General features: G+C 37.5%; 1 protein-coding gene across 2 annotated transcripts in view; it reads right to left on the minus strand.

Annotated features, from left to right (window-relative positions):
• Positions 1–755: 755 nt before the first annotated feature.
• Positions 756–16,384, minus strand: part of RGS7BP (regulator of G protein signaling 7 binding protein) — a 39,995-nt gene continuing 24,366 nt past the window's right edge. For both annotated transcript variants that reach the window (XM_075446967.1, XM_075446968.1), the window contains 4 exons: positions 15,891–16,021; positions 6,397–6,544; positions 4,869–4,939; positions 756–1,759 (listed from right to left, as the gene is read on the minus strand). In XM_075446967.1, the coding sequence (XP_075303082.1) occupies positions 1,668–1,759; positions 4,869–4,939; positions 6,397–6,544; positions 15,891–16,021 (442 nt within the window). In that variant the 3' untranslated portion in view covers positions 756–1,667. The remainder of the gene's footprint in view (positions 1,760–4,868; positions 4,940–6,396; positions 6,545–15,890; positions 16,022–16,384) is intronic.

The following is a 16,384-nucleotide window of genomic DNA, read 5'->3' on the forward strand; positions in this document are numbered from 1 at the left end:
GGTGAGACTTAAACTAAGCGCTTTTTTTTCTCAGGAATAGTTACTCCCTAATGTTTATAGCCAGGCTGTATTATTTATAACCTTTTCACGCGTTTCATATTTGCACGTGCTTTCTTGCAGACAGTCACTATCACCAGCAATTCAAAAAACCTACATACCTGTTGCACAAATAAACTGCACTGCCTAAGTAGCCAGTTGTCACAGTTTCTCACTGAAGGCGACCAAATGTGGCCTTGCCAGTTCATGAGCACGACTGGACTGAAGGTGCAGACTGCTATTAGTGTATCCAGAATCGTGGTGGTTTTAATATACGTATTAAACGTGACTGGACTGGCAGTGGCAAATTGGATATCACTCAGAATTTAAACCTAGCCGCACCTAGCCTCCCACTCTGGTGAAGAGCGTTAGAAAGCAAGGGGGTTTATTTTCTGCCAAATTAACGCGACAACGGGTATGGTGACGTGCTCTCTGCAGTAGTAACAAATCGTTATGGGTTTCATAGAGTTGCAGTCTAGCACAAGTTTAGTTCTGGTGTCTTGCCTATCATCCTGAAATATCAGTACAAAGAGTCCGACCTATTCATAGCTATTGCTGCTACTAGCTGTCATTTTAGCATTTATATATTCACCATAATTTTTTATCTGTCTTTGTAAACATACTTCTTGAAATGGAAACATTATCAAAACTTTGTGTAGTACTTTGACAACAAAATTAGAAAAAAAAATTACAGCAATATAAATAGAAACAAGACAACATTTAATTTAAATAAAAAACTTTATTAACAATGTAAAACGTTTAGTATCTTACAGACTGAGACAATTCTGGCATGCCCTATTAGAGTTAATACGCAGTGATACGCAGACACCATGCTTTGAATTCTATTGGAAACAAAATGGGTTGGTGTTGTGTTTTACACTGTTTATTTTAATACACTTTCTTTTAATAAATTATTTATTCTTTCCAAAAGCTTGTAGAGATACTATCAGCTTAAAAGGAAACCTGTTGCTTCTATGCATTGTACAGTATGTAGATATTATGATTCTCTGTATTTACAAGTATTTTCATATATGGTTTGTGTATCATAAATTAAGATATTTTTCTATGAATTTTTAAATTGAGATATAGTGGAAGACTAAATATGAATGAGAGCACAAAAAGCAACTGGAGATTTTGTGCGAATTTTATTACAATATTGTTTACATGTTTTAGAACTTTAATATTTTTGCTGTTAAACAGTTTTCTATGCTTCAAGACTGTTAGAATACGCTCAAGTATTTTAATATGATACTAATAAGAGTACTGTACTATGCACAAACTTTTATCTGTCATTTCAACAATAAAAAAAACTTTAAAATTATCTATTAACCATAATTCATGTGTCTTTTCTCTGAGTCATTGGAAGTAAGCATGCAAATCATACTTTAAAAACTTTTAAAAACATTCTCAGTTATGCTAGATCTAGTCCACAAATGGTTTTTCACCACCGTAACTTTAAACTATTAAAACTCTTATTTTGAAAAGGGGGATGGAGCAGAGGAGAAAAAGGAATAGGCTAGTGTAGAAAATGTACTTTATAATCAAGAGTAGCAGTGTTCATCTTTTCAATGGTCAAATAACAGTGGTTTAATTAAAGTTATGATTTTCTTGGTACTTCTGTATTTAATCTTCTAACTTGAGACAAGACAACACAGTCCAAAGAATCTTCGCTTCCGTCTTCTTACCAATGGGTATGGAGTCAAGTTTAGGAGGCTGCTGTCATCTGTGATGAAAAAACCCACATTTTAATACAAGCACGTACATTGCACACACACAACAGATTTTATATCATTTATGTGTCCTAACAGCACCTACATGATCAAGTAATAGGTCCCGTTGTTCTAGGCATAGAGCAAATCATAACCCGAATTTTGTATGTAAGCATCTTACAATGATAATTATCAGGATCTCCATGATAATGCAATAGATATTTTGTCAAGAAGAATACCAGTTCAATTCCTAAACCTAAAGGAAATTACCTGTCCAGTACTAGAAGACCTAAACCACAATATTCCTGCATGGATTAATAATGTTAGGGTCCCAAATAAAACATAAAGATAAGTAGCTTGAGATCTTGCAGACATGGAAGTCTGGAAATGTCGATCCTAGGGTTAAATGCTGGCTTTATTTAAACATTAAAACAACCTTTATTGGGTGGCCATTTTTGTCCTGGCTGCCAAGAAGGCCAATGGCATCCTGGAAGGCATTAAGAAGAGTGTGGCCAGCAGGTCGAGGGAGGTTCTCCTTCCCCTCTACTCTGCCCTAGTCAGGCCCCATCTGGAGCACTGTGTCGAGTTCTGGGCTCCCCAGTTCAAGAAAGATGAGGAGCTACTGGAGAGAGTCCAGCGGAGGGCTACGAGGATGGTGAGGGGACTGGAGCATCTCTCCTACGAGGAGAGGCTGAGGGAGCTGGGCTTGTTCAGCCTGAAGAAGAGAAGGCTGCGAGGGGACCTAATATATGCTTACAAATATCTGAAGGGTGGGTGTCAGGAGGATGGGGCCAAGCTCTTTTCAGTGGTGCCCAGTGACAGGACAAGGGGCAATGGGCACAAACTGAAGCAGAGGAAGTTCCGTCTGAACATGAGGAAGAACTTCTTCCCTCTGAGGGTGACGGAGCACTGGAACAGGCTGCCCAGGGAGGTTGTGGAGTCTCCTTCTCCGGAGATATTCAAGACCCACCTGGACAAGGTCCTGTGCAGCCTGCTGTAGGTGACCCTGCTTCGGTAGGAGGGTTGGACTAGATGACCCACAGAGGTCCCTTCCAACCCCTACCATTCTGTGATTCTGTGATTCTGTAATTTCCATTTAAAACTGCAACACTGGAACATCTTGGCACAAGAAGAGAAAAAGCACTTGCCTGGGAAAGTTAGCACAATATGCTTTTCCTGGTTAGCTTTCTACTTTTTATATTAGCTCATTTCAAATTCATACAAAATGTATATATTAGTGCCTATACTTCTGTTAACTCATGCACTATCAGCAAGCTATCTCGCAAAATCTTTAGAGTTCACTTTGAATTTGAGCCATCTTCAGGCATGGTTTCAGGCTAAGAGCTATGCCTCATTATGTTCCTATTCTGGTTACATCAGGGACCTAGTTTTGATTGTAGGCTCAAGACAATACTGTAATATAAATATGTAACTATAAGAACATAGGTAAAAGTTCATTTAATATTGTGACTCCTGCTTATGAACCACAACAACTAAATTTCCCAGCATAGTAACTTTCTTGTCGCTGAAGAAAATTCCATACAAACAAACAGGTCTGTGAGCAGTCAGTAACATCATTTAAATCTTTTGTGGGCTTGCAACCTTAGCTCTGTTCTGGCTGTCACTGAAATCAATGGCAAAACACTCATTTACTGAAAGCAGGATCAGGTCTTGTAAAGATCAACTCATTCAATGGCATTCATTCATCTCATGATAATTCTCTTAAACAGGGCTTGTAATTCATATACATGTCAAAATTACAATCCAAATCATGTTAATTACGTATAATGTTGTTTGTTTGTTCTGTTTACTTATACTGCTATCTAGCTTTTTTTAATTAAAGGTCTTGGAATATTTCAAAAGTTATAAGGAGTAGATGAATAATGAGTATGACTGCCCATTCCTGAGGCATCCATTCTCAGACGTCATCTGTAAACTAGGATCACAGCTGGAGTCTGCAGGAGCCGCAGAAACACCATTTATGATTACCTGACCCTGGGGCATGTCTCAGAGCTTTTAAACTCTCGCTGACATTTTTCCCATCTTGCTGCAGATTTTATCGGTGATTTTCTGTCCAGTGTTGAAGGGCAGTGTAGACATCAGACAGCAGACAAGTATTCTGTATGCCTTTATCTCTGTCCTGAATTCAAGTTTCTATATGCTTTACATCCCCCATATTTGTCTTTTTCTTCTTTATTTCCACCACAGTCCTTTCCTCTAGGCTAGGCATAGACTTTATGGTATTTTCCCAGTCTCCATAATGATATCATAAGCAACTCCCTTTCTCCTTTCACATAATTTTCCATGAAGCCATCCTGCTATAAAATCTTACTTGTATAATGAAGTCATCCATTCTATATTCACATCTCACCGTACTCTGATGAATGCTAGATTACTTTGTTACTTGGGACAAGCTCTAGGACACATTAGGCATACTTCATCACCTGCCACTGTGCAAGGACTACGCAGCGTTTAAGAAACACAAGGAAAATTATGATCTTTTTAATGCTGTTCACATGAAGAAAGAGTCCCTGTAGATGTGGAATATTTGACACTGCTGGGCCCCAAAACGAAGGCCCACTGCTAAATACAAGCACAGGATGGAGATCCTGCCCCCCTGTGCGTTTGTATAGCCAGTGCCTTATAGCTGGCTACTGCGAAAAGCAGGCTGTTAGCAGACTCAAGGCAAGTATCTTTTTTTGCGTAGGGTCATTGTCATGTCATGGAAGCTAGCAGCCTTGTAGGTGAAAAGCAAACCCTTTGATCCATCACTCAGTAGGATCCCTGCCATAGTCTGTGCAATTTACACCTTCATCACATTTGAAAAAGAAAGCCTCCTGACACAGGAAATTAGTTGTGCTACTGCCTACATGTCACCACGAAAGGCCTATTATTTTAGGTATAGATACCATATCTATAAAATTCCACAATACCCCACGTGAAACTCCAGAGCCCAAAGTTAACATACTAAATTATGGCTCCATTGAATCAGTAGGGAAGAGACTTCATCTAGATTTTTCTTTTTGTAACTTCTATAAATAAACCCTAGACTTTTTGGATCTAATGGAAAGCAAAACCTTTAATTATCTTAATTTTCCTACATGAAGAAAACACAAAACCTACCTTGATTTTTCAGTGGTAAAGGCATAGTCTCCCTGAGTTTACTTAAAAGGTTTTTCATTTCTCTCATATCTCTGTGGAAACAAAAGTTGAGAGACATACAATAGAACAGCAGTTGAAGACTGACTGGGGAATGGCTCACAGTGCAGCTTTACAAGCTGAAGTAATGGAGCAATAAATACAAAAATCTGCTGGGCAAGCATTTGGTCCACATACATGTATCAGAAGATGAATACCAAAATAAAGGGCAGCAGATTTAATAAGGGAGTACTTTTCAGCCACTCTGCTATTAACTAGTCACATCTGGTCCAAATTTATGATCTATTCCGGCACTTGAGTATTCCGTATTAAATGAGCTGGTGGGCACAATGTGATCCAAGTGGCAAAACAAACAATATGCCTTAAAATTAGCACAAATTAGTACTAATGTCAACTTAATACCCCTTATCAGCACTTTGTAGCTTGTGCCATGAATGCGTTTCATGGTTCAGAAGGAAATTATACAACATGTAGCTAATCCATGACATGAAAGCTCCCTGCACATGAAGTGAAAATTTTAGAAACAGAGCTGTCACTCTCACCCCTTTTAGGAGGACTCTGGCACGAAATTTTCTAAAAGGCAGAAGATGGAAAATATGGTAACAAAATACCAACTTCTCAAAGTGAGTTCCATTTGGATATGTTTTGAGAGAGGCCAGAAGTTGCAAAAAGATTCCCGTTTTACAGACAGATGACAGAGAAGCAATTTCATGTGCAGCTTGTAATGTCTTAAGGCCTTTAGGATTTGAAAACAACGTGGTCTTGCCTCATTCATTTACATATAAAATAGTTCTTAGAAATTAAGCAGCATGACTAATAAGAAATTGCTAAGTTTTTTTCTCCAAGTTACTCTGTCAGTAGAACAGAAATGCATTTTAGATAACTAAACATGGTAACCTTTACCATCTCAGCAGCAGCTTAATATACAAAGCCATCAAAACAGGTATTTTTTGCAAAGACATGCTGGCCGTAAGGCTTACTGCCTACTGAAGGGTCTCATTTTTGTCTTTCAACTGCACAGTTAGATGGTAAGATAAGTCCACTTGGACAGACCTGTGGCTGATGTTCCCCTCCCCTCCTACGGCTTCCACATTCATAACTATGGGCAGAAACAACTGATGTGAATGAGATTCTGTGGTTTCGATTTATGAATGCAGAACCAGAGGCCAGCGGATTTCAGATACAAAACCAGAAACCACTCATGATGAGACAAAAGCTGCATCTTTTAGAGAACTTGGCCCACTAGCAACATCATTTCCTACTCTTTGTCTTTGACAATTACCCTCTGGTAATTAGCCTAATTAAGGACATAATTTCTCTCTGCCCTTCTTTTAGGAGTTGCTCTCAGATACGTTAAATGTAACAGAAATGTTAACAGGTTATTTAATTTACTAATTCTTTTAACTGCAGCAACACTGGCTGCCTAATTGGAAAAGACTAAATAGACCCTGGACAGAAACATTTTTGTTTAGGAATGAAGTGCTACACATACCTTTCAGTGTTTTCAATATCTGTGGAAACGTGCCATAGATGCTGTTGAATATCTTTTGGTGATGCCGATGTGTCTTCTAAAATAGGTACTTCGGAACTCTCCTCCACTTTAGTATCTATGCTCTTGGGTGGGGCACAAGGTTCTTTTCCTTTAAAATATTTAAACAAAACATATATCCCCATTATATATTAATTCAAATGTCTACTCAGATTATATCATTGATGTTTGGACCTTGATCTTGCACAGTATAAGTGAGCAGTGAATGCAAACTCTGTGTATGAACTGTTCAGAAAGAGAGCAGACCACACCAATCTGCTAAACAGAGTGCTGCTATATGCTACTCTTACCAAACAAAACTAAGAGAAGTCCCATGCAGGCACGTGTCGGGTGTAGGATTTTACACAGTGAGTATTAGGAAGGGTTTCAGTTCAACTCCGCTGGTTCACATGTGACACAAAATAAGAGCCAGAAGGCAAAAGAGAGCAAAATAAGTTGGGAAACTACAGCACACATTCTGAAATCAACTTCAGAAACTTTGACAATAAAGAATATCGCAATCTGTATCTCCTTGTGTTGCAGCAGTACTAAGGGAAAATGAAAGACAAAAATGTGCAGTTTTGTACTTGGTGATTTTAAAGCTATCAATAGCTGCCACCACTCACAGCCCACTACACATTATATTCTGAATTTCCACGCTTACACTTGCCTAATTCATGCTCACTGTATGAAAATGAAATGCTGTGCTGGAGTTCAATGGGGGCTTCATGACAGATCTTCCAGGGCTTTTGTCAGGGACAGAATGGGATAAAGGATGTGGACCACGATGGTGGAGCATGCAAGAAAGTTAAGTACTGGTGGGAGTGTTTTTGGCATCCTTGCAAAATTTCTGTGGACTGTCTGATAGTATTCCTTTTCTGTAGTGGCAAGTACAGTCCCGGCACCAAGTGCATTTAAATGAGAAAATTCAAATTGGAGTGCATCTCAGACACATTATTAAGATGTTACAGTTTTCCCCTCTCTGAGTTCTCTCATAAAAGGGAATAAACAATCTAAGAAAGAAATAAAACTTTCTAAAAACAGAGGAAAAATTTAAATGTTTAAACCAGTGGTATGAGTAATTGAGTAGGAAATGTTTTTGCATCTTACAGTTTTTGCAATTTGAAAATTTTTCACATCATGACAAACCTTAGTAGTTCCTATAAGGTTTGACAGACAACAGGAGGAACAGGAAAAACAGAATAGAGGTCATTTAGCCCATTTTTCTGGGACACTACACAGTAAGGTTGCAGACCATGCTATATTGCTCTTCCACATCACACATAAGTATCCCTGCTGTCAGGCTTGTAATATGGATTTTTTTTTAAACTAGGAATTCCTGGATCTTAAAAAGCTCTTTTAGGGCAGGTTCTCTAAACTGTTGTATTCTGGAAAATCACTCCTTTCCTGAAAAAAGGAAAGCTACTTGTCTGAAATGTCAAACTGGATATTACTTCTACTACAGAAGATACATGATTAATGTTTTCATTGCTCGCTAAAGTCATCAGGAAACTCTTTTCACTGCTTACCCCCAGTTAAGTCATTTAACTATGACTCCAAGGGATTGCATGATCTGACATTACAAGTTTATCATCTATAAAAGAATCATGTTCTATGTCTGTTCTTTGCTGCTTACTTTTGTGTCCATTGCTAACTTGTGCATTGCCAGATCTCTGTGTGAGCCACTTCAACCCATTAAATGGTAGAAGATTATCCCAGTAAAAGCAAAAATAAAATGTGAAATTTTCTGATGTTGCAGGGATTTAAGTCAGGTCAGTAAAGAACCCTATGTGTTCCAGAGCAAGTGCCAGAGGAGGAGGATGATCATATGGCCAGAAGCAGTGGAAGGGAGGAAGAAGTGAAGGCATGGTAACAGAGGAGACAGAGAGGATGGGATCAAGATCCTTCTGGTGGTAACAAGCTATTACGCTGGCTCAATTGCTTGTAGAACAGCAGCCTAAGCCTACTCCCCAGATTATATGTTTTACTCTGTGTCACCATGTAAGTATAACTTTAATATTTTTCTAGTTCTTAACTGCAGGTTATGCTGTTATTTTAAGGTAGAGTATGCTGTTATTTTAAGGTTATTTTAAGGTACAATTTTAATTGTTCGTTTGTGTAAGCTTTATTACTTGTTATTTTTCCCATTGTAAGAAGCCCATAACACACATAGTGTTATTAATATCTCACTTTCCACTTCTTTGTAAAAGAGGGTTACCGCAGGGAAACCATCTAATTTGCCAGTGATATCAAAAGGTGTTACTGCTGCAACTGGGTATTAGTTAATTTTCCCCTTATTTTGAAGTGTTATGTTGGAAATCCGACCTGACCTTCGGTGACATGCTGTTAAGAACAACCCTGCCTATAGATGCATCCTTCAGGGATGTGAAAGGTGTTTCAATGGAAACAATAACAATACTAGCTGAAATAACAGAAAAGGTTCTTTTTCACAACTTGAGAACAGAAGCACTGAGACTGTAACATTGTTTTTGTTAGCACAAAGGCAAGCTCTTGCAGATTTAGCAGAATGAACATCACAGATTTCTTTTCAACTGAAAAAAGATCTTTACCAGTAATTCTGTTGTATTGTGAACAATTCATGAAGCCTCTCTTGAATTTCAGAGCATCTGCTCGGTCACTTGAAAACAGTTAAGAGTCAGCAAATAATAAAGGCTTTGCGTGAATAACGCATATGATTCAGGCTGAACATCTCTGCTACATGGCACAGCCTGTAGAGAAACAAAAGCTCTTTAATCTTCTCATCCTTCTTCTGGCAGTAAGGATATCTTTTGTATTACAATTCTTAAAATAGGGATATGAACCCTGAATATTACTTTCAATTTAGACAGTGGAAAGACTTTCATTAATTTCAGTTGAAGGCTGATCATGCACATCGTGTTTTCAGAGGTGTCTACATACACTTGCTCTTCTTGCCAGTTGACAAGACAGAGGGCCTTTTACTGTGAAATTTTAATATAAAGTGGGATGTATTCTTTGTATTCTACCCTCTAATTCAGCTTTTTTGCCTTTTTTTTTTTTTTTTTACTTCAAGAAGCAGAAAATGCCATTGGTGTGAAAATAAATTCATCAAATTAAATAATGCTGAAGACCAAACTTGAGTGAGGATAAATAAGAGGGTAGAAAATTATCAGTTCAGTAAGGCTACATAAAACACCTGCAATCACTCTGCTTTAAGTGTCTTACCAGTTGTGCTCCTTACTGCTTCTGTGGTGACCTCTGTGTTTGCTTCTGTCATTCTACCCTATGTACCTACTCATAGTCACACCTACCTCCCAGAGAAACTTACATAATGAAAAAAACATCTATTATAGGTTCCTCATAGCTAATTAGATTTCACTGCAGATGAACTGGAAAGATCTTTGAAGGGAATAACACAATTTAACAAGGCTGAGAGAACCCCTCTCTCAAAAAGAAGGCAGCATCTGCATCAGGCATCTAACCTGGCAAGTAAGGATAAATGCACAAGCTACAGATCACAGCTAAAGTAAATGAAAAGGAGAACATAAAAAGGGGAATAGCAAAGAATCATGTAGGAAGTAAAAAAGAAATGTGGCAAATGTAGCTAACAGCCTGATGAACTTCATTTCTGACTTACACCTGGGACCTGCAGGACTCAAGAGACTGTCTCACTGGAAATATTATCACTAAGGAAAATGCAATAGGAACAACAAGTCTGTGGTAGAAGTTGTGTTTTCCTCCTTCCATGCCTGTTTCTGTTCTATTCATTTTGGCCTCTTCACAGTGTCCACATGAGAATGGGTGATTCTCTGGATTTTGTAAGTGCTTGCTTTGCCACACCTGTGTGCTTCGCTTCTCTCTCACACCTTATACCTCTCGTGTAAGTGATATGTCTAAGTAATTACACAAATCTACCAGTCTTAAATAGAATGTTGAGATTGTAGCACATCTGTTAAACGATCCTTGCTTTCTCCTTCAAAAGTCTAAATAGTATGTAATTTAAACAAGGCCAAATAAAATAAAAATCCTTTCACTGAATTGAGGGTTTATTTTTTTAATTTGTGATATAAATTATCACAGGTTATTAGGTACTATTTTAAGGAAGTATATGTTGTTATCACAAAACACTGGAAGAACAATTATGCTATGAACTTCTTGTATGGTACATGATACACAGTTACCTGTGATTTGATACCATTCTGATGTACCAACAATGCAGGAATGAGTTCAGTCTGAATTTACACCACAAAAGCCTCATATTTTCTGTCCACAGTATGCCCACCTGATTTTCCCATAAGACTCAACTCTTCCCTTTTCTACCTAAGTATTCATCTACCTACCACTCTGGTTAGTGCTGGTATCCTTCTGCCCTCAGCTATGTTCACACAAGTCAGAAGGGGCCCACACATCTCAATTACAATGACTGAGCTGTAACTTTTGCTTCAGGGCTTCCAAATAGGCTTGTGGTAAGGATAAACAAAATGTAGGTTATAAGCACTAATGTATTTTGCATCTTATTCTGAGAAAATACTCATGTATAAACACAAGGTTTAGAAAAAAAGACACAGGAAGAAATAAGACTTTGTGGCAATTTCATACAAAAAACTGTAAGATTCTGGGAATCTAATATATACTGGATTCATTTTTTCCCATAGATATTAAAATTCTATGGAAATGATTAGAGCTATGTGTAAATAACTGACAGCAGGAATTACCTCTCCATGTGTGTTCACTTCTATTTAAACAAGTTACAAACAATATAGCAGGTTCTGCTGATTCTGGACAATAAGAATAATATATTCTTATAATTATACATGAGCAGTGACTTATTTTGTTCAAACTCAGCATAAATGGCTATCAGTTTTAAACCCTGCAATTCTTTGACAAGGTAGCTTTAGCTATTTTTACAGCATATTTTGAACTCTGGAAAACAACTCCAGTTAATTTTAACTGCCGTCTCTTGCTTTTGATTTGTTACATGTGTTTAGTCCCTTAATTATTAAAGTAAATGCCTTGCTCAAATGCTCTGTAGCTAGCTGATAGAACGATGGTAATCTGAAATTCAGGATTTAAAAAAGTATTTTCTAGTATATGTAATTATTCCTTACAATGAAAGGGATTTATTATTTATATATGAGTCAGCAAAGCTTTTTTATCTGTTATGTTTACACATTAAAAATGCAGTGAAGTTCTTTATAAGGTATCAGTGAAAACCTTTGACCTCAAAATATTTGTGGCTGAATACAGGAATGTATACTGAAGTGTATTTAAGAACTCTGAGGTAGTTCTGGATTTTCTCAATGTTGGACCTTAACAACCTCACCCTTGGAAAAAGGGTAGTCATATCCAGCAGCTCCCATGGACAGAAACTATGTCAACTACTTCTTCTAAGATCTTGTTAGCTAAGACAGGATTTGTTTATTTAATCAAAAGAATAGTCATTTTTGGGAACATGCAATGTCAGTAAAGCAGACATGCAACATTTAAAGGAATTAGAGCTGAACTTTGTAAACACTTCAGAGACGTACCTAAGCTCCTTCAGAATAACTCACTTTCCATGAAACTCTAACTCAAATTTTAAAAAGTGTTACAAGGTTTAAGAACTATGTTTGACACTGCTCCCTAAGGCACAATGCTCTATTCAAATGTTGGAGGGGAACAAATAAAGCACAACCAAGGGGAGGAGAGAAGCTGCAGGTCCTAGGTAAATGAGCTCATCTGTTGCTTGACAAAGTCTGAGAAAGGTGACTCTAGGAGAGAAGCTGCAGGTCCTAGGTAAATGAGCTCATCTGTTGCTTGACAAAGTCTGAGAAAGGTGACTCTACCCAGAGAAGTTCGGCCAGAGTGTGATAATGATGCAGAAGAAAGCTTGGTGAACAAATGCAGTGAGAAGTTTCAGAAGGTTTCCTGGAACAGCTGGAACATTAGCTGCCATCTGCCATATCTGTCCCAACAGACTTGCTATAGTCACAGCCAAATGGTATTTGCTATGACAAAATGGACAGCAAGATCCTTAAAGCCATCATGTTAGGAACTGCAGGAAGACAAAGGAGAGTTTCTCACAGTGCTGCCCTGAAAACCGGACCCTATATCTACCCAAATTTTTCATGTGATCCTACCCAAGTTGCTTAAACCCAGCTCCTCAAAACAGTTATTGACAAAATATTTCTAATTGCCTGGTTGCTCAACCCAGAGACTCTGCACTCAGCTGCAAATGAAACCACTGAAAAATTACTCTACAAACACACACAGCACTGCATAAAGTATGCTGCAATCCCAGATTCTAAATTAGCAATCTTCAACTTAATCTCTCATTGTTCCTTGTTTACACAGGGAAAAATTGCTACTACCTTACTACTCAAGGCAGCTCTGAAGACACTCCCATCAGTGTATGAGTTACTGAAAAAGGTCTGAGGAATGGAAGGATTCTGCATTTAGAACAGAATTGTGTGCAATAAACACAATGTACGACACTGAACAACGGTGATAAAAGACAGATGTATGCCTGAGTAAACATTTACATGTGTATGTTTGGCAGGACTCTTGGGACTGTGGAAAGGAGGAGGAATAAAAGATAAGATCAGGTAACAAAAGACTTAGTAACTACAAAAGGCTTGAATTAAGACTACTTGGGCATATTTCATTGTGTCCTTTGCAAACTTTCTGAATGTTGAACTTTGCAATCATAATGTATTTTCAGCACTGGGCTTTTGTGGTGTATGTATCTCACAAAAAAAATTATTAGAGAGCACTTACCTCAGTTTACTTACTGCATAACACAGCTGGAAATATTTATGGCTCTTGGCCCCACTATGACTCTTACTTCTCAAAGAAATAACAGACTACCTGTCTTTTCTAGCAGAGGTTGTATGACAATAGTAAGTTAATCTAAAGCACTGTAAATATGCAAGAAATTTCAGTACAGGAAGCTTGATATATACTATACAGTACATATAGGAATGTTTGTTCAGTAAGGAGAGATAGAAGATCAGTGCTGCGAAAGACAGTTAAAATACCCAGAGCTCAGCCCTTCAAGTTGTAGTGTGGTGTTTCATTACAGGGCATCTGTTTCCCAGTAGGGAGCACTGGCTGAGTTTCTCTTGGGAAAAGAGCATCAGCACTGCCTTAGCTTTGTCAGTTCTATAAGTTGTCTGATAACATACAGTCAAGATACCAGTACCCACATTACTATTTATTAGCTGCAGGTTGCTGAGAACAGGCTGCATGTTGTTCTACTTGAACCTCTCCTGGCTCCCAAGTAAGAACAAAAAGTGGTGAGATCTCGTGGGAGAGTTAAAAACCTATCAAACCACTTATCCAACAGTTAAGAGGACTAGATAATGGAAAACATAACATCCAAATGGAAAATATAATCTTCAAAAAATGAGCTTCAAGAGACAGCAAGAACATCAGACATGCACATTTATGAATTAAGCAAAGTTTCTAAGGGTAGCACTCTTTATACACAATGAAAATGTTCTTTTTTTTTAATACAGTCACTTAGATGGTGAAAAACTGGTGAAAAACCAGACAGGTGAAAAAGCAAAAAAGCTATATACTAGCTACAGCACAATATATTTTATAATGGTGAAATTACCAGCTCTTTTCATTCCCAGGGATAGATTTATGCACTTTTTCTACACTGCAGTACTGTTCTCCATAAGTAAAGAAATTAAAGAAAGGTATAGGTTCATTCTACTTCTTGGAAAATAGTATATTTTGGCAGAACACAGAATAAATAGGTTGCAAGGTCATCTAGTCTAACACCCTACTGAAAGGAAGGCCAACTTACATCAGATTGCTCAGGGCTATTCAAGTCATCGATACCTCCAAGGAGGGAGATTTCATAGCCTCTTTGGGTGCCTGTTCTAGTATATGACTACCTTCACTGTGAAAAATATACTTACCATGTAACTGGAATTTCCCTTATTGCATGATGCTTTTACAATACTTCTAAGTGTTGTGAATACCAAGTATTTGATATACAACAGCAATGTTCTATTGGCTAAGTTCCAAAATTCAAATTATTCAGATCCCCATGATTATATAATTTTTTGCCTATTAGGAATTTTTCTCAAAGAATGGACTTGGAGCCAAATTACTGTGGTTATCTCTATATAGATACAGGACAAAAATTACTCGATTTAGCAACAGCAGAACAGCTACCATGATTTTCTCTATGGTGAGACAAGGAACCAAGGTATATCAAAAGTACTAGCAGATAGGAACTAAGCTGGCCCACACTATAATGCTGTAACTCATCTTATCCAACTTTAATAGTTTGATACTGAGTTTAAGTTATTAATGTAGATTCTATTCAGAGACAAAAGGGAGAGACAAGACATATCAGGGTTACTCAGGTCACCTCAAGCTACTTTCCTTCTGCAGTTACAGAACGTGGTTTGACAGCTGTAGCCAATGCTAGGAAATGTAGTACAATCTATTTTAAAAAATCATGATTCATTTTAGCTGCTACTGGCATCTTGTTATATGATGGCTCTGTTATTTCTGTCGCTTCCTATTTTATAGATTTCGAGTTGAGAAAATCACTGAGAAGATCAATTGAACATTTATAAACCTCTAATTCTTACTTTCATAATAAAAATATCACTGCTTCAGCTGTATCCTATAGCTATATGTGAAAAGTACATTGTGGGGTCTTTCATGATAGGAAATACATAAGGTAAATTACGGGACTTTCATTACAGTTCATTACAGAACTTTGTCTTGTCTTTACCTAGCATATTCTGCTGAGATATCATCCCAGGAAAGAGTACTTACAATTAGCACAGATACAGTCCTAATCAGTGTGTGCCATCACCGAGTAATGAGGTTCCTAAGTAACCTATTCAGTGAATTATCTGCATTTCTATACCTTCCTTTCAGTAGGTGGCTAATCAAATATGAATTCATTAGAGACATACATCTTAACTGAAGCAAGCACACCTCCTTTGTGTGTAAAAATACTCAATGAGGCAGATTTCAGTTGTGAACCTAGTATCTGGTTTTATAAAGGTGGGCATCTTTTTAACCATATTTATCTGTCTTTTGCTATAAGCTAACACTGCTGGACAAACAACAAGGATAGTAAACGATCAGTTTAGTACTAAAACCGTGCCATATTGCTCCACCAAATACTTGCCCTCAAATATCATACCCAACAAATACCTCTAACAAAATGACTAAGATAGTTTGCTCACTAATCTTATTAATGACAGCTAAAACTTTTGGGACCACTGTTTTAAAAGATTTCAGGCTTCTAAACTACATAGATATTAGTGATACATGGCGGGTATGACACACTTCTGTAAAACTATGATAATGAAATAGAAATACAGCTTTTTTTTTCAGTAGCTGAAAAGCTTCAGTGATAGTTAATTTTACAGTTTTGTGCTTTGTCTTCCATGAACACCCATGCATGCCCCAACAGACTGTTCTTTTTTTCAAATCAGCATCTATATATTTGTGCAATTCAATACCTTTCCGATGAAACTGCAGTGATCCTAGCAGACATATGGACTTCAGCATTTCTGTTGTGTACATTTCTAAGCAACACTGCAACTGGATGTATAGTCTACAGATTTCAGGATGAATTTCACCATCTTCTGGGCTGCAGTAAAAGGAAAAATTTTAGTTAGGAATGGGACTGGAAGGACATGAGGGTCACAAAATCCACTTCCCTACTACTGAAAGCAAGAATGTCATAATCTGCTTCATAAACTATTAAGCTACGTGTATATTATAAAAAATCTGTTTCTACCAAACTATACAAGCAATTCTTTAGCTCTATAAAGATCTAGCTTAAACCAGCTAAACTTGGGTTGTCTTTGGTAAGATTGAGTGTCCTTATTTTCTCCTCTCGATACTTTTGGAAAAGGGGTAAATAAGTGACTGAGATCTCTTCTCCTCTTTAAAAGCTTCGGATAAGTATTTTCTGGTAGACTGAAGAGTTCTTTTGCCATCCAGTTTCAGT

This window comes from Opisthocomus hoazin, chromosome Z (genome assembly GCF_030867145.1).
Source record: "Opisthocomus hoazin isolate bOpiHoa1 chromosome Z, bOpiHoa1.hap1, whole genome shotgun sequence".
In the NCBI taxonomy this organism is placed as follows: Eukaryota; Metazoa; Chordata; class Aves; order Opisthocomiformes; family Opisthocomidae; genus Opisthocomus; species Opisthocomus hoazin.